We start from the raw sequence: 18,754 nt of genomic DNA, 5'->3' as shown, positions 1-18,754 counted from the left end.
AGATGAAGATGAAGATGAAGATGAAGATGAAGATGAAGACGAAGATGAAGATGTCTGAAATTGTTTTTTTTTCAAATACTATAAATAATTCATATGAACTGAATTATTTTCAAATATATTTACATATTTTATAAAAGTATTATTTATACAACACGTAATTAATTTTATTTAAAGGTCCGATTTCTTTTGTTTAACTTCAAAGTTTGGTATGAATTGTTAACCAAGACTTTAATTATTTGGTATTTTAATTTTTACTTCTAATTTGTGCAGCTAAACCCCCGTAAAATCAAGAAATCGTTTTAGGATGAAAAAATTATTGGTAGTTTGGAAACTGATTTGATAGACGTTTTGGGTAAAAGTGGCAACACTGGCTGTTGCCCGTGGCCCGTTGTTTTCAATAATTTAAGCACTTAGGCCCAATTTCAGATGGCCTACTTAAGTAGAGATTGTTGATTAACTTCCACTTTTCATTTTCAGATCATACGTTTAATCTGCACTTAAATGGCCAATATTGGCTAATTAAATATAAGATATGCAACCCTGTGTTTTTTTAATCAATCCCACCAAAAACAATCAGCTGTTCAGCACAAAATGTAAACAAACAAGCAAATGCAACAACTATTTCAAGGAACAAGCAGCAGTGATGCCAATTGTTTGACATATTTAAAGAAAGTTGATCTGAAATCCAACGAAAGCTTAATGGCATTTAAACAACAATCCACAATTAAACTTAAGTGTCGTTTAAATATTCATTTGAAATTAGCCCTTAACGCAGCTTGGTACATTTGGCACACAGCGAACATGCGCACAAACAGTTTATTTAATTTTTTGGAAAAGTACCACTTTTGTTTAAAAATCTATATATGTATATGTATAATACGCCAAAGGATTTTTTAGGTATTAGAACCGGCCCTCTTGGGTCAAAAATCTGCCTGCTCTTCAAATCTCACCCGATATCGATCATTATTTTTATTTATAATGATAATTATTTATAATTATAAGTTGCAGAAATACGAATTTCGCGCGGGCTATTTGAGTTAAAAACTAAACAATAAACAAGTAAGAAAGTCTAAGTTCGGGCGGAGCCGAACATTAAATACCCGGCGCAAGTATTAAATATATGTTTTCCACCTTTCCGAAAGCTACCGCTACATGATAAGCCGGGGTGTATACATTTTAAGTAAATTAGCGTCCTTAAATTTCGAAATATTGAAATTTCAAGCATATCTGAAATTTACCGTTATATGAAAAGCGGCCTCAATTTTAGTCCGATTTCAACAATTTTCAACGGTTTGCTTTTATGTGGCAAGCACAATAACCATACCGAGCTTGGTACAAATTGCTAGAACGGTTAGCGAGATACATATAGTGATCATAAGTGGGCGGGGCCCCGCCCATTTTCCAAAATTTTATCATAAACGTATTTCTTGGTAAAGAATTGTTGCAATCATCAATTTTGAATAAATTAGCTTCAATATTTACTGATTTATCGAAGATTTTGTATTTCTCGAAATTACCGTTATATGGGATGTGGGCCAGTTGGTATGGTATGGGAAATTTTCGGCCAGTTGGTATGCTGTACCAGGACCAACAACTGTGCCAAGTTTGGAAGAAATTGGTGTAGCGGTTACCAAGATATACAATATAATATTCTTATTTTTCGTCTAAAACTCATTGCAAATATCAATTTTGAGTGAATTATCTTCAGTAGTTACTAAAATATCGCAGTTTTAGTTTTTCTGAAAATTACCGTTATATGGGAGGTAGGCGTGGTTATTGTCCGATTTGTAAAATTTTTAGCCATTTAGTATGCTGTACTAAGGCCAACAACTGTGCCAAGTTTGGAAGAAATTGATGTAGCGGTTACCAAGATATACACATGTAACCATAAGTGGGCGTGGCTACGCCCATTTTCCAAAAATTTATAATATTCATGTTTTCCGTCTGAAACTCATTGTAAGTATCAATTTTGAGTGAATTATCTTCAGTAGTTACTAAAATATCGCAGTTTTCGTATTTCTTAAAATTACCGTTATATGGGAGGTAGGCGTGGTTATTATCCGATTTCGCCCATTTTCAATACCATCCGTCCCACGCCCAAAAGAAGTTCACGTACCAAGTTTCGTTAAGATATCTCAATTTTTACTCGAGTTATCGTGTGCACAGACGGACGGACGGACGGACGGACAGACAGTCACCGCTTAATCGATTTCTCTTTTCATTCTGATCATTTATGTATACATTTGTCTATATCTATCTCGATTCGTTTTGCCTGTTACAAACAACCGTTATGTGAACAAAGTTATAATACCCTTGTGCACAAGTGCGCTCGGGTATAAAAAGAAGAGACAAAATTGCATACACACCAGCGTCTCTTTAATCATTATAGTTATTTTGTTATGAATTTCTCTTCTTTCTTGCACAAGGTGTCAAAATTATTGTCTGTATACGTCAAATCATTGTCCGATTTACTGTCTTCAAATTAATCAAGACAATGATTGAGACAATTGAAGAAGTATGCATGTATAAGTGAAAAAGTGTGCATTTATTGCTATTGTCATGACAGTATTGTCCGGTGTAAGCCCTAAGTAAATGGTATTTAAACAACAATCCACAATTAAACTCAAGTTCCGTTTAAATATTCATTTGAAATTGGCCCTTAACGCAGCTTGGTACATTTGGCACACAGCGAACATGCGCACAAACAGTTTATTTAATTTTTTTGAAAAGTGCCACTTTTGGTTAGAAATCTATATATGTATATATAATACGCTAAAGGATTTTTGCCCAGGGCATCAGATCTGCACCGTTCGTTCGATTTTCAAAATTGAGGTGTCAAATTAAAAGGCTTGGAGCGTGTCAGACATAAATATTTCCAACTTTTCCACACAATTCACTGTCAAATTGAGAAAGAGAAATTTTATTTCCATGTGTGAACAGCCAGAAAGACCTTTTTGTCACTTTTCGGAAATCAGTTTCAGAAATGAAAGTTGCAAGGTGTGACTGCAACTCAAAGCGCACAATACGATTTCGGAAATATATTTCACTAGCAATTTGCAATTCGCCTTTCGGAAATAAAAAAATCTCTTTCGAAATACGCTTTACATGCAAGGTGTGACTGCTTTCTGAAATTTCCCAATTTGACAGCCTTTTCGAAATATATTGCATGCGAAATATATTGCCACGTCTCTCACGCTCTTTGGTCGGTAGATGTCCAATAAAGCTTCACTTTTTCAAAAAGAGTTGCCACCTTTAAGAAAATTAATTCAAACTATTAAAAATGTAAACCAATTACTACAAAATTGGTATTAATCGAAATGGGTTTGAGGAGCTTTGTTTCTTAACTTAACTATTAAAATATCTAAACAAAAGATTGTTAAGAAATCTTTAGTTTGAATGCTAAGAATATTTTTGAGGTGTTTAAAGAGGATTTCCGTTAAATTCAAATTATTTAATAAGTCAAATGAATTATTAAAATATTGCTTAATTTATGAACTATACTTAGGGGTTCCCATACGTTTAAAAAATAAAATTCAATTTAATTCAACAGTTAGTTAAAATATGTATCACAATGTCAGACGAAGGATATTTTGGAGGTTTTAGCGTGAAACTAGTTTGAAAAGGGTGGCCAATTGTTCGAGAAGTCGAATTTTATTACACAAGTTATTTGAAATATGAAAATACAGGTGTCAAGCGAAAGAGTGTTAAAAAACCTTTAGTTTAAACATTAAGAATGTTTGAAGAGGTTGCCACGTCTAAAAAGTTAGATGGGTTATTAAGAGATTAAGTATCAATCGAAAGGGGGTTGAAAAGGCTTTATTTCTTGAATATAATAATAAGGGTTGCCATCTGTTTAAAAATGTAACACCTACGTTGAGTAAGGTAATTTAAATATGTATCACAATTTGGCTGTCAGACGAAAGAAATTGAAGAAGGTTTGGTTACCACCTGTTTGAAATTTCGAACACATCGAACACATGTTTTCGTTGCTAAAACTGGTTTTCGACCTAAAACTTGTGTTTTCGTCCATGTAAAATCTGTCAAACGAAAACCAGTTTTCGCTGAAAACTACTTGAAAACTCACGTTCCACTCATCCAATCGGTGTCTGCACTAGTTTTTTCTCGATTATTCATCGAAGTGGAAGTCATATTTTATCATCTTTAATATACCACTTCGGATTTATTGCTAGTTGACTGGCCAAATGAAAATAAGAATAAAAGAAAAAGATTGCTAATGAGAAGAAACTTTAAGAAAAGTATTTTTTTATAGCCAAACTGCAAACAAAGGATGTAAGAAATGTCAACGAAAACACTAGCAGCCGGTGTGAACAGCCTTCAGCCCACAATCCCAAAACTCGTTTTCAAAGTGTTTACGTTGTTGGTCAGAACATGGTTTAACATCATCCACTGCATCTTAAGTGTACTCGGTGACAATGGCCCATAGTTATAGACAACTTAGAGGCAGGTTTTAACATTTAAAACTGTATATTAAGATAAACACTCTTTCAACACTGTCATAGTCAACGTAAAAACCTTTTCACTTTAAATCGGCGTTTTAAATTTAAAATGATGTTGACGAGGTTTTAAAATCTTAAAAGCGTACTCTAAGTAGACGTTTTCCTGTCAAAATTTGCGGAGAAAATACAAAAGTGGTCTTAATTTGAAGAATATGCTTCCCAATCAAAGGATATTTCGAGATTTTGCGATTTTGGATGATACAATCGCAACCAGAAATAGGAAAACATACAAGGACCGCTAGCAGGTCTTTTCAGCAGCAGTCCAATTAACGAATTCACAAATTCTTTTCACTTCCTATAAAAATTAAATTATTTACGTTAATAAATTATATTTTACAAAAATTTGTTATTTACTTACAGTTTTCTGCGCCATTTTCAAAATTATTTATAAAAGTCAGTTGACACAGGGTGAAATTGCTAAAATAACAAAGTTTTCCTAATGCCGATTGGTTACTTTTTTCATTTTATATTAATGGGCCTATTTTGTGTCAATCTAACAAAAACCTGCCCCTAAAATGTCTATAACTGACTAAAACTTAAAGCCTGCTCTAAACTTAAAGATTAATTTTAACTAGAAGAGGTTTTAACTTTCGACTATAACTACGGGCTGATATTTCTGCAACGTAATTGAGAACCAATAGCTTTAGGTCCATTCCTTATCTTTTCGGACTAAAATCTGAAAAGAGTCAAAATGCAAGAGCGTAAGCAAAATCCAAAGAATGGCAACAACAAAACTAACGTCAAATAAGAATAGAAATGTATGTACAAAACACATTCACACAAGCACAAGCACAATAAACATTTACTATATCAATGAACGGAGGAACGCTTTTTGGACTAAATCTGACTACTTCGGACTTTTTCTGACTATTTCTGGGAGATAAGGAACGCAACTTTTATATGTATGTATGTTGTCAACAACCTTTCTACAACGATACAACGATAATGAAAAAATTGCCATTATTTCAAGTGTGTGTCCAAGGAATTTTGACATCTGAGCCTGTTGCCTTACTCTCTCCTCAAGAAATAATGGAACGGGCATATATTTCTGTTACAAACCTGGGTTGCCTTGTGCTCTTTTTGCACAAAAAACTTTAGAAAACCGTAGTAAAAAGCGTAGCAAATTTCTTAAGAACTGCGTACTGCCTTAAGAAAATTTGACTCAAGAAAATTTTCTAGCCATTTTTGGTACGTCATTTCATATGGAGTTTTTGCTTTTCTTGAGAGCTGCATACTGGCCTTTACCCCAACTACTGCCGGCGTGGGTTTAGTGGACTTTGTTACGGGACTGTTCTTTGTATGCGATTGCGGTTGTGTGCGCTGATGAGGGTAGCAAGCTATCGAAGCCACCTCTATTAGGATATTAACTGTCGGAATTCATAGTCATGTGGACCTAAGTATCTAACAGCAGCTTGGCCTCCAATATTCATTTTGTAAATGCGTCGCCAAAAATTCGTAAGGCCCCTTGAAGCTAATAAGTGAGAAATCTCATAGATGTAATTGTGAACTCTTGGGCATAGGTCATAAATTCCATAGACCGACGTCAAATCATTTGGTTTTTGGATATTTTCGCATATACAAATTTAAAAAAGTAGGGTAGGGACACAACACTGTAGGGACCATGTCTAATGGTTGAGGTTTTTACATTTGATCTGTAAATATTACTGACAGATGTTAAAAACAAGAAAATCTCCCATGGTTCCACTTTCAGTGTAAAAAGGATGCTTCGATAAGTGGCACCTACGATCAAAGCGGCGAGCTATTTGAGTGAAATACGGGGGTGGAAAAACGGCAATTGCGTTCAGTACTCTAAAAAGTAGAGTTATCGAATGACTAACACTCCCAGATTTCTAGATGTTAGGAATAATGACATTTTATGCCTGAATTTCCCTCATATGCCGAATAGCTTTTATGCTTTCAAGATTTTGTAAATTTTCATTTTCTCTTCAGCGAGAGTAACTTGAATCTTGCGTTAATGAGATCCTTCCAACATGGCGTATCACAACTCAAACGGAGGCAATAATGCGGTTGGTGGTAGTCTATGCGGCATTGCCGGTGAAGTAGGTTCCAATGAATATTCCGACGACGAACGTGACTCCCGAAGTGGTGAAGAGCGCGCCAATAGTGACGCTCATGACAAGCCTATATATCTCCTCGAACATTTAGCCACCTTCACGGTGAATAAGGAGTCCGGAATCATTTACCCAGCTGATGGCATGCGGCGACTACTACAGTTGGAAAAAACTACTGGCATTTGGTCACAGAAAATGCAATTATGCTTGGACTACCAATGGGTGCTTATAATGGACTATGAAACTGGGGTAAATAACATTGACTCTAAAATATGTCTCTCCAATTCTTTAACTGTGCACTGATTGATTTTTCTCTTCTCATCTAATTTTTAGAATATAATTGAACGGTTTCCAGCGGCTCTTATACAGGAACCTACAGCATTTACATCCACAGATGCCATGGAATTATACAACAATATTTTAGTATTCATCGTCACCGGTGGGAGTGGTTCCCGTTCAGAAATGCATATATTCCAGGTCAGTATTTTGGAAATGCATTAGGTAATTTTTTAAACTGTATTAATTTTAAAACTGCATGTAGTCACAAAACGTATCCGCTGTGCATTTGGTTGAAGATTTGAAAACTCTGAGAAGTGGGAAAATGGTAACACAACAGCGAGAGGACATACTGCAACAGCACCATCAGCTAGGCCAAAAAGGCGGCAGTGGAACTCCAACCAGTGGTATGCCTAAGCCATTACCCGCTTCTTCGATCCGCGAGCAGCAGGTGCAGCAACTCCATAACCACCACAGCGGCGGTATAATTACGCCATCACGCAACAGCATAGATCAATATGGCTTACATGTTCGCAACCCAATGACAGAAACAAGTGGAGGGGGCGGTGGCGGGAATGGCGAAACTGATTCGGAACAGGGGGCGTTGAACGACGAAACCAGCTCGACGTCCAGTGATAAATATGAGCGTGATGTAACCGTTTTGAACCATTGCTTTGATGATATTGAAAAGTTCATAGCACGCCTGCAGCATGCGGCTGCAGCTTCCCGTGAGCTTGAGCGTCGGCGACGTAACCGCAAAACAAAGAAAAAAGATCCGGGCGAGGGGCTGCTAACACTCCGTACTCGACCACCTCACGAAAAAGAATTTATCGATATATTCGCCAAATTCAAGCTGTCGTTTAACTTGCTGGCCAAGTTGAAAGCACACATTCATGATCCGAATGCACCCGAGCTAGTTCATTTCTTATTCACACCATTGGCACTTATCGTGGAAGCGTCAAGTGATACTTATTATGAGTCCCAGTTGCCAACACGCGTAGTTAATCCTCTGCTTACACGTGAAGCCATAAATCTCTTAATTAACTGTGTCACGAGCAAAGAAACCGAGCTATGGCGTTCCCTTGGCGACGCCTGGATAATACCACGAGACCAGTGGAAAAACGACGTCGGCTCATACCATCCGGTATTCATGGATGGATGGTCTCCAGATTTTTTGGTTATCGACGAATTGGAAACACCTAGTACGCCAACAAACATCAGTAAGCGTCGACTGGAATCCCAAGCGAATTTGCATGCTCCTCATGGCGGGCATAGTGGTGTGAATGGACGCTTGGAAGGTGTCAGTAACAATTTGAGCGGCGCATCGTTACATATCGCACAGCCCGATGAGTACGAAACAAATGCACCTAGTGAGAAATATGCTGGCAATTACGAGCGTGGTGGCGATCGGCTGGCTGCAGCCTGCGGTATAGGCAGTGCTGCCGAGGGTGTGCCCGGGGATTTCAGCTCCCGTAGCGAAATTTCAGTTGATTCGATTGAGCGAAACGTCCCAGGCCCACACGGTTTACCAGTGAACAATAATAACGCCCCAGGCATTCAAGAAATCGCAATCGGTATGCAACAATTGCACACAAGGGACAGCAGAAGCAACGTAGGCGTTCGCAATATGAACGTAGTTTCCGAACTTTCTGGTCGAGAAAACAATACCAATGATGAGCAAATGCTCGAGGCCTGGCTAGAGGATTTGCAAGCAGCTGGTGCGAAAATTGTCCTAGTCACATATCCACGTACAGCTAACAACGATAAAGAACTTAGTGTCGTTCGTGGTGAATACTTGGAGGTGAGTATAGGGTTTTTTAAAAAAAGACTCGCTGCTATTCGTCTGTGCTAATAAATACGTATGTTTGTACGTGTGTGTCGAATTGGAGGAGTAGCTTATTAAAATGTTTGTCTAGAATAGTGGATCTTAACCTTTTAATGACGTAGGACTTTTTGACCAAATTTCTGTCTTTTGGCAGACCACAAGTTATTTGGATATATAGTAAGTGTAAATGAACAAAGGCTCGTTCTATCTATAAATAAAACACGCATAAAAATATTCGAAGATATCCGTGTTTTACCAATTTTATGAAATTTTTACATTACAATGATAATAATATATCATAATTTGAGGGCGATTTTTGTTACTACATACTTTTTATTAACTTAGGAATCCTTGATTCAGTACTACTCAAAGCCAAACGTATGTCGGCAGTGGCATCTAACCTCCTTCGGTGCTTATTTCTAATTATCAGATAGGATATCGATGAAAACATAGTAAGGTAACATAATGCAACACTCTAAAAAATCTTTTTAAAAATGCGACTATAAATCGAGTATATTTTTGTTTATTTTTTAAATTTTTTGGTAAATTTAGACGATGAATACGTATTTTTCTCGTTTACACATTTTTGTGTGTAAAAATCCTTTTTGTTAGTGTCTTTACACAATTCTATGGGTGAAATCAAACAGCAGATGTGTATTTTGTAGCTTGTACACACTTTCGTAGTAAATTTACGCACACCACAGCAGCTATATTACACTCTAAGAAGTCCGAAATTTAATCAAACTATTCGGTGAATAATCGAGCATGTAATTCCGCGAATAATAAGGTAGGAAATCAGTAACCTACCTTTTAGCTAAATTTACACAATTTTTTTTTTAAGGGAATTTTTCGAATCACTGGAAAAGAAATAGCCTCTTTGGGCTCAGAAAGCTTAAAGAATAATTCCTACTTCGCATGCATTTTTCAAGTTGATACCGTATTGCATTTCAATCGCTTCTACTGGAATTTCATCAGGCACCTCAGAAATACTGACAATAAAAAGATTGCAGATCAGTTTCGGTGTACCTTTATCCTTACAGGAATATAATGTTCCCTTGAATTTCTCCTTTAAACTCAGCTTACTGTCCACCAGTCATTTTTTCCAGCGTATCAAATGCAGACGATTTTTCCCCTAACGACTTTGTTGATCCATAGCACAATTTTAGAGATAAATAGACTGATTTTAGATTCGTAAGCAAATATATTGTTCATGCCCTGCTACGAATACTTCAAGCTTCCCGATCCTTGCGGTTGAAGATTCTAGATAAGGGAAGCCAACTCGTGGGGAATTCCCCGATTTGCGGGGAATTTCAGTTTACGTGGGGAATAGGGGAATGGACCGTCTTTGTGGGGAATTTCAGCTCGCTCAATTCTAGTATAATAAAGTTACAAATGGCTAAAAATTACCGTTGATTTTTTAGAATTTTCTTTGTAGCATTTGCTTTCATATAGCGAATAAACATAATTTATTTTTATATGGAAGAAACCCGCAACAACTTCGGAAAAAATCCTAAAAAGAAAATGTTTAGCCATTTGAAACTTGCTGTTTATTATTCTAGAATTGAGTGGGCTACAAAACTGCATACTTAAAATATTTCTAGAAAATCCAATTAAAAAGCTCGAAATTTGTACGAAAGTTTGTTGAATTTTTTTTTCAAATATTTCACAAAGTTTGAAACCTGGATTTATATGGTTTTTGTTAAAGAATGAACTATATTTTTATAAAAAAATAACTCAAATTAATTAACAAAAAAAATAATTGGTTCGAGTAAAATTTTTTCGCACTGCATGTATGTAAATATTACATAAATATTTTTTATTCATTATTTTTTAACTAACTTTATAAAAGTTTGGTTTAGTTTATCAATACATAGATGGATTACGTTTAAAAATAAAATAAACAGAAAGATCAATAATATATCAAAATACATATTTTTTTTTTGTAAGTAAGGAGATATCTATAGGTGGGGAATTTTACGAAATTTCGGGCAAAATTCTCAAAACTGAGTTGGCTACCCTGTTCTACATATTTAGTTGTGCAAAAAATCGACTTTATTTAGCAAAACGTATTTGAAGTTTGGACGGCCAGAACTGATCCAGCAACTCTTTGTTCTTGTCAGATACGAATATTTATGCTTCTTCTCTCAGTTCTAATCAAAAGCAGACCCCGTCCATAGGGATAAGTCGATACCATCAAGGTATTACTCAAATCAGTACTTGTACTTGTATCAAACAAGGTATCGATACCTACTCAGTATCGGAAAGTTATCGAGTACTTGTACATAGAGTACGAGTTTGCATATTTTTTCAAAGTAATTGTATTTTTTACACAAACAATATGTTTTTTTACAAGATTATTTATCCTTTAATATTTTTTCATACAAAAATTTAAGACAACAATTATTTTTGTACAGTATTTGATTTCAAAAACAATAGAATACATTTTTACAAGATTAATAGATAAAGTTTTTTTCATATAAAATATGGAGTTATTTCCCTTTTTTGTTATGTTTCCCGAAATTATCAACTTCTCCAAGTGTTTTCATGAAAGTTGGTTTCGTGGTTTTGATATAGTTGTACCTGTTTTTGAGAAAAGCCTCTCGCAAGGGACAGATGACCCAACAACCGTTATGTATAGACGGTCTTGCTTATATAGCTGTGGAAATGTATTGCGCATATCTTCCAATTCCTCTAATGGGTTACTTTTCAAAGAAGATGCTGAAGCATAATAAGTTTTGCGCTTCCGATACAAGTACTTTTTTTCGATACCTACTTGGGTCGGAGTAAAAAGTATCAAGTACAAAAATACTTGGTAAATTGAGAAAAGAATCGAGTATGTACTTGGATTTACTTGTATAGATTTATCCCTACCCGTCCAGAAGCCTATATACTTGCAGACTGGACGATAATCGTTTTTGTATCTTGCAAACACTTATCATTGTTTATAAAATTAAAAATAACCTAATCAAACACAATACTGATATTAATTACACACAAATTCCCGTCTATAATTTTCGGAATCAACGTGACATGAGGACCAAGTGTTTTAGAACTGAAAGAAGTACTAAATCAATGAGGAACTACGGCGTTAAAACTTTCAACAAGCTGCCAGAACAAGTACGAGGCGCTAGCAATTTACAATTTAAAATACTAATTAAAGAGTTCCTGCTACAAAACCCTGTTTTCGACTGGCAATAAAGTAGAATTTTCGTAGAGAAGAATCTTTTAGTAGAATTTTCGTCAAATAGAATTATCTCCTACACTATTGTATGTAATCAGTTTTCGCATTATCGTTTCAAAAATGAAATTTTTTAATTTTTAATCTTTGAAAAATCTATGCATATTTCCAGACATGCATGTAGCAATCATTTGGATTAACAGTCAAGCACTGAATTAATAGCAGTGTTGGGCGTTATTCAATTAAAGTTTTAATCATCTTGTTAATTGAATAAAAAAAGTAATTGCAATTGAAATTAAACTTTTAGTTGCGTACAGCAATTAAATTAATTACAATTAATTACTTTTTTGATAACAATTAACCTAATTATAAATAAAACAACAAATACAGCACAGGCCTGGGATGTGGATGGCTATCATATCCACGTATGGTAGGCATTTGTAATCATTAATTTTTAGTAAAACTCACACCACAGTTGACAATAAATTAATTGTTTATTGTCTGTACAATTAAAATTTGCCCAACACTGATTAATAGTAAAAGGGACGGCGAGTATAATATTCAATGCATTCTGATAGACTGTTTGTAGGGTAATTGAATTAAAGTGAAAGTACATACCATCCATTGCGTCGCCGTCACGGTCACCGTCACCATCACCGTCAACGGTGCTTATGCGCCAAGTTACACACTATCCGTTTGACGTTGTGTCCGAAATATCATAAACTCGCTGCTAATCTTTGCAAAATTTGCGTTTTACTTTTGCACTTCTTCTATTAGGTATTCCTCCATCATTTTTAAAATTTCGGTTTTCCATAAATCAAAAAACTTTCACAAACTGGAAAAATTTACGTTCAAACATGTAAACAAAACACAGAATAGTTGTCACTTGACGCAAATGCATAAGCAAAGTTGAAAGTTGAGCTAGTTTGTGCGCCACCGGCTCCATCAACTTTGTACATGTAACTTACTTCATACAAATAAATCTTTTAAATTTTTTTGACAACTGCCGGTGACGATGACTGCGACGCAATGCACGTTGTGTACTTTCACTTTTAATAGCGATAAGTATGATGCTCATATTTCAATACGTGCTTTCAGGCATAATGTAATAAACAAAGTGAAATCAATATTTGACGTACGCTTATTTGAAAATTTAAATGTAAACAATTCGTATATTTGTTTACATTAACCCTCTTTCGAACCGACTTCTGAGATAGGGCGTTCTTCAACCAAATTCTGTGATAGGGTGTTTTTCAATATTTTCAATATTTTTTTTTCAGAATTTATGCGAGTTGCACTAGAAATTTCCTGATTTTCTCGATTTTAGCAAATAAATTAGTCATTAAACCATATTTTGTTTTTGTGAATAACTATTCACTGATATTTTCACATATAAATAGTATTGACGAAGGTATATAAACCGCACTTGGCAGTGCAGCTGCTTTGTCTCGGAAACAATATGCCAGTACGCAGAATGTCCCCATCTCAAAAGATTTCCCCATATATGTATATAAATGCACATTAAGATTAATGATTCTTTCTCAAATTAATTACTGCAAATCAGGACAATCTATTATTACTAAAATGGCGAAAGTATAAATTTTATGCGATACTTCACATCTGTTTGGCGCACTGGGGTTGTAGTTATTGGACGTTATTTTCACGATATGCCTTTGCACTAGTGCATTTGAGAACATACCCACACTTTGATCATTACCTCTCATCTGATAAAATAGCAGTTAACATCTTTGATGGTACTGAATCTGGATCGAGGCGTCTTCTCTTGGCATTAATACTTGCATAAATGATATCGTTCGGTTTGAAGTGCAGAGCGCAAACTTTCGATGATCCAGTTAGTTTAACACTACACGCATTCATCCCTTCCTTGCGTAACATCTGTTGGCACATGAAACATACCTGGCATTTTAAACGATTTTTTTTTTGTTCTTTCTAAACACAATTATTTTTTGATTTGAAATCAATTTTTTTTTTTTTTTTGAAATTAATTTATAATGTTGCTAGTTTCAAATGGGTTAACGCAATGACAAAACTGTTCTCATATAAGCGTATAAAAAATAAATATGTCATATATTGATTTCACTTTGCTTATTACACTATGCTTTCAGGCTAAATGGTTTGAAAGGTGTTGTAATCAGTGTTGCCCTAAATTTTTTAGCTGATAACTAAATTCTTCGACAAAAATAGCTGTATAAATGTATATTTTTTCAAAAACAGTTAAATAAACTTTTATTTAAAAAGAGGTAACATCACCATTTGCTTGTGTTTAGTGATTATAATATTACTAGCAGACCCGGCGAACTTCGTCCCGCCCAAAATTTTTATATATTTTATTGAAACTTTTTGGTCCAAGATTTTCACCAACAATTCACGTTTACAATTTTCATAGGCACATTCGTCTGCTAAGATTATGGTTTGGTGGTCATTTGCCGCTTTAAATAACCTAAGGAAAGTGTTATATCCGTGAAGAAGTTCTTGAAATTCTCCAGTTGTGCGGCATTTTATAGCACGGTTATTCGCAAAGCGAAATACATTTTTTCCTCTTCACTCCCTGGCGGCAGCAACCCGGTTCTATAGTGAATGTCCTAGAAGCTTTATAGTATAGTTGGTGCATTAAAAAATACATTCAAAGATAGCTAAAGGTCGGTACGTTAGTAGGCCTCACACCCTCTTTTCAAATAGCCCAAATTTTCTCCATGAATATGGGCTTGATTTCAACTACATACATATCTCCACATGAATTTCCAGTACTGTACCATGCATACTTTCAGAGATATTCAGTATAAAAATTCGATTTATATGGGAGGTGCCACGCCCCCCTTTCCAACAGCTGCCCTCTTTCTTCATGAGTATGCTATTGATTTCGTATATCTCCATACCAAGTTCTAGAACTCTACCATGAACACTTCCAAAGATAGGCAGTATGAAAAATTCGGTTTGTATGGAAGATGCCACACCCCCTTTTCCAATAGTTCCAATTTTTCCTCAAGAGTTGATTGCGTATATCTCCGTACCAAGTTCCAGAACTATACCATGAACACCTCCAGAGATATGCAATATGAAAAATTTGGTTTGTATGGAAGATGCCACGCCCCCTTTTCCAATAGTTCCAATTTTTCTCCAATAATATGCGATTTATTTCGTACATCTCCATACAAAGTTCCAGAACTCTACCAAAACATTTCCAAAGATATGCAATATGAAAAATTCGGTTTGTATGGGAGATGCCACACCCCTTTTTACAATAGCTTAAATTTTTCTCCAAGGGTATGCGATTGATTTCGTATATCTCCATACCAAGTTCCAGAACTCTACCATGCACACTTTCCTTTACATATAGATTTTTTTTAAGCCTAAAATCATCCTTGGGACACGTGCGGCAGGTGGCAGTTTCAAAAAAATCGGTTCAGCCGCTCTCGAGCCTTGCGAAAACTAAAAAACGGCTTTAAAAATATATATCAGTTGAGATTTATTATATATTATAATTATATTTTGACAGTATCCGTTGTTTCTGATTGGCGCAAAAAAATCTACGTCCCTTGATATGGTCGTTGCTCAAAGCTATTTATATTCGAAATTGCATGAAAATTGGAAAACAGGAATCTATAAGCTTATCCAGGCAAAAAGCCACCTACGTACCGAATTTTAAGCAAATCGGACCGTAAATAAGATTTTTTCGAATAGATCGGTCCCTGGTCCACTTCTCTGAAAAAATGGACCATATATGCTATTATATGCTAAAAAGCTACCTACGTACCGAATTTTAAGCAAATCGGACCGTAAATACGATTTTTGCGAATAGATCGGTCCCTGGTCCACTTCTCGGAAAAAACGGATCATATATGCTAATATATGCTAAAAAGCTACTTACGTACCAAATTTTAAGCAAATCGGACCATAATAAGATTTTTTCGAATACATCGGTCCCTGGTCCAATTCTCAGAAAAAATTGATCATATATGCTAATATATGCTAAAAAGCTACCTACGTACCGAATTTTAAGCAAATCGGACCGTAAATACGATTTTTGCGAATAGATCGGTCCCTGGTCCACTTCTCGGAAAAAAACGGATCATATATGCTAATATATGCTAAAAAGCTACTTACGTACCAAATTTTAAGCAAATCGGACCATAATTACATTTTTTCGAATAGACCGGTCCCTGGTCCACCTACCCGAAAAAAGTAAATTTTTTTTAGCCTAAAACATGGTGGTTACCGAAAGCTATTTATATACAAAATTTCATGAAAATCGGACCAGCCGTTCGCGAGATTATCTGTTACAAAAAAAAGGGACTTCTCTTTATATAATTAGTATAGATAACGAAATAAACGTCGCATTTCATTACAACGGCATTAAAATATTTACATACTTCGATTTCCATTACAAGGTAGGTGTTGGCTTCATTACTCTCTCTTTGCTTTAAGCTATTTTTGCTTACATCATGTACTGCTCAATCAGTAATAAATGAATTGTCAAAGGGAACGGTGGTTTAACTCGATTTAATCTAAGAATAAACGCAACAAAAAGCTAGTCTTTCGTACCGGATTGCTTAAAATAACAACAAATAAACAAAAAATCGTGACAGAATACATCAATCAGCAAGGAAGTTTACATTTATTTATTGATTGATTTTTTCGAAAAAACAGTGATAACTACAACAACACTGAACAGTTAAGCGCCTTTGACATTGTTCGAACTTTGGAAAGTGTCAAGGCTGCTACAAGCATTGTGCATGCATATACACCTTTATGCACATACATAAAGAAAGAAATCATAAGTGCTCATTTACACAAGGCAATTTTTGTTGCGGCAACTCGAAGTTTATAGGAGAGAGCGCGACGAGGAAAGGAGAGGGGCACCGAGATGCCCGTGCTCGCCACTGATTACAACCACATTTTGTTCGATGCAGCATCCTCTACAACCAAAAAGTAGTCTCAAAATGCAACGTGGAAAGCAGTTCTCCTCGCAACAGCAATGGTAAGCGTCAAAGATTATTCCGGCCGCTGGGAAACCGCACGCGTATTATTTGACACTGGTTCTCACGCTTCATTTCTCGCCGAATCTTGCACTCAACGTTTACATTTGCGAAAAAGGTCTTCGTCGGTCATCGTTACAGGAATCGGTTCTGCTAACGGTCGGCGAGCTAAAAGTGAAGTAAAGGTGAAGGCTAAGTTTAGCATCTAAGTCTTCACTAGACACGAATAAAGGTGCGCCATTGTTTTGACGGCGAAAAAGGACGCACTGACGAAAAAAGACGCGTAAACCTAGTTGAAGGCGAAGAAAGACGCGTAATAATAGATGTCTACCTAGCCAAGGACTGGCACTTCAGCATTATTCCTCAAAAACTTTTTGGGGAATGTACATACTATTACACCCGCAAACATAATTGACCGCGAAAATAAGTTATTGCGTCTTTCTTCCCCGTGGACTAGGTTTTGCTGCCTTTCGTCGCTGAAGTTTTTTTATGCGTCTTTTCTCGCGGTAATCTTTTGAGCCCGCGCATCTATTCGTGTCTAGTGGCGAAATGCTCTAATTCTTGGTAAAATATCAAACGACCTGCCAACCAGCAATGTTCCTGTTGTTAATTGGCCACACTTAAATGATCTGTCGCTGGCTGATTCGCAATTTATGAATTCACGCTCCATAAATATCCTCATTGGTGTAGATGAAATGGTAAAATTCATCATACCGGAAATTCGTAAGGGTCCTCTAGGTGCGCCTATGCCACAGTTTTTGGCTGGACACTATTCGGATAGGTGGATACATCTCCACCCGCTCTTCGGAATATGCTAACCTACGCTATTCAAATTGTGGGAGTTAGAAGAAGCTCCTAGAAAAAAAGTTCCTAATGACGGAAGAGAAACATTGCGAAGATCACTTCGACTTTAACCTACGTCGTGCATCAGACGGCCGTTTTATAGTAAAACTCCCATTAAAATCAGACATAAGTTCTACCCAGAATGGCTGCGGACGACGGTAAAGCGGTCGACGGTTAACCGCTGTCAAATTTAAAACTCACAGAGGCATATGGAATGGCTCATAATTGCGGCGGCAGCGGTTTTACCGCCGACGTTTTTCGGTTGATTTAAATTTATTTCTATTTTTACCGCCCAGCGGGGACGGCACAATGTTGATTGAGTGTTGGTTGTAGTAATTTTTATTATATTGGCAAGTTTTTATTTCCAGAAAATTTAAACACATGGACGTACCGAAACAATATTTAATTTTAATGATAATTTTGAAATCAAAATGACAACTGTCGTGCGCCGCAATTGTGTTTACTCTGACGGATTTCACTGCGGCTAGTTTACAGCTGTGCACTTACCGACAACCGCTCTACCGTCATACGCTCTAATTCTGGGTAGAGCTATACTGTTAGTATCACGTATCCTTGCTGTTTGTAGTCTGTTACGTATGGTAAGGAAGTTCGCGTAAAATCCGGAGTTGAGACAACAGTATAATCGTTTTATGGCTGAATTGGTGAAGATGAAACAAAGGAGCAAGTTCCAGATTCCGTTTGCTCTCAAAATTTCTATTATATGCCACATCACTCCATTGTTAAGAAATCCAGTGTTACAATAAAATTAAGAGTAGTGTTTAATGCATCCGCGAAAACAGCAACAGGCTACTCTTTAAACGACGCCTTGATGGTTGGGCCTCAGTTACAACCTACACTGTTTTCAATCTTAATAAGGTTCAGAACGCATCGGTACGCTCCTAACGTAGATGTGGCGAAAATTTTTATACAAGTATACGTTTCAAGGGATCAAACTGATCTACAACGTATTGTGTGCCGTTTAGACCCATCACTTCCTACTAATGATTATCGCATGTTAAGGGTCACGTACGGTGTAGCTGCAGCAT

The 18,754-nt window shown here is 36.1% G+C and overlaps 1 protein-coding gene across 8 annotated transcripts in view; it reads left to right on the top strand.

Moving 5' to 3' along the window:
• LOC118745657 (epidermal growth factor receptor kinase substrate 8-like protein 2) overlaps positions 1-18,754 on the top strand; it is a 193,545-nt gene that overhangs the window by 65,817 nt on the left and 108,974 nt on the right. For all 8 annotated transcript variants that reach the window (XM_036479213.1, XM_036479211.1, XM_036479207.1 and 5 more), the window contains 3 exons: positions 6,468-6,838; positions 6,923-7,066; positions 7,131-8,666. In XM_036479213.1, the coding sequence (XP_036335106.1) occupies positions 6,509-6,838; positions 6,923-7,066; positions 7,131-8,666 (2,010 nt within the window). In that variant the 5' untranslated portion in view covers positions 6,468-6,508. The remainder of the gene's footprint in view (positions 1-6,467; positions 6,839-6,922; positions 7,067-7,130; positions 8,667-18,754) is intronic.

This window comes from Rhagoletis pomonella, unplaced genomic scaffold, assembly GCF_013731165.1.
Source record: "Rhagoletis pomonella isolate Grant_MI unplaced genomic scaffold, Rhpom_1.0 Rhpom_scaffold_00009, whole genome shotgun sequence".
Lineage (NCBI taxonomy): Eukaryota > Metazoa > Arthropoda > Insecta > Diptera > Tephritidae > Rhagoletis > Rhagoletis pomonella.
The sequence above is the reverse complement of the archived record's forward strand: the minus strand, read 5'-3'. Positions and strand labels throughout refer to the sequence as shown.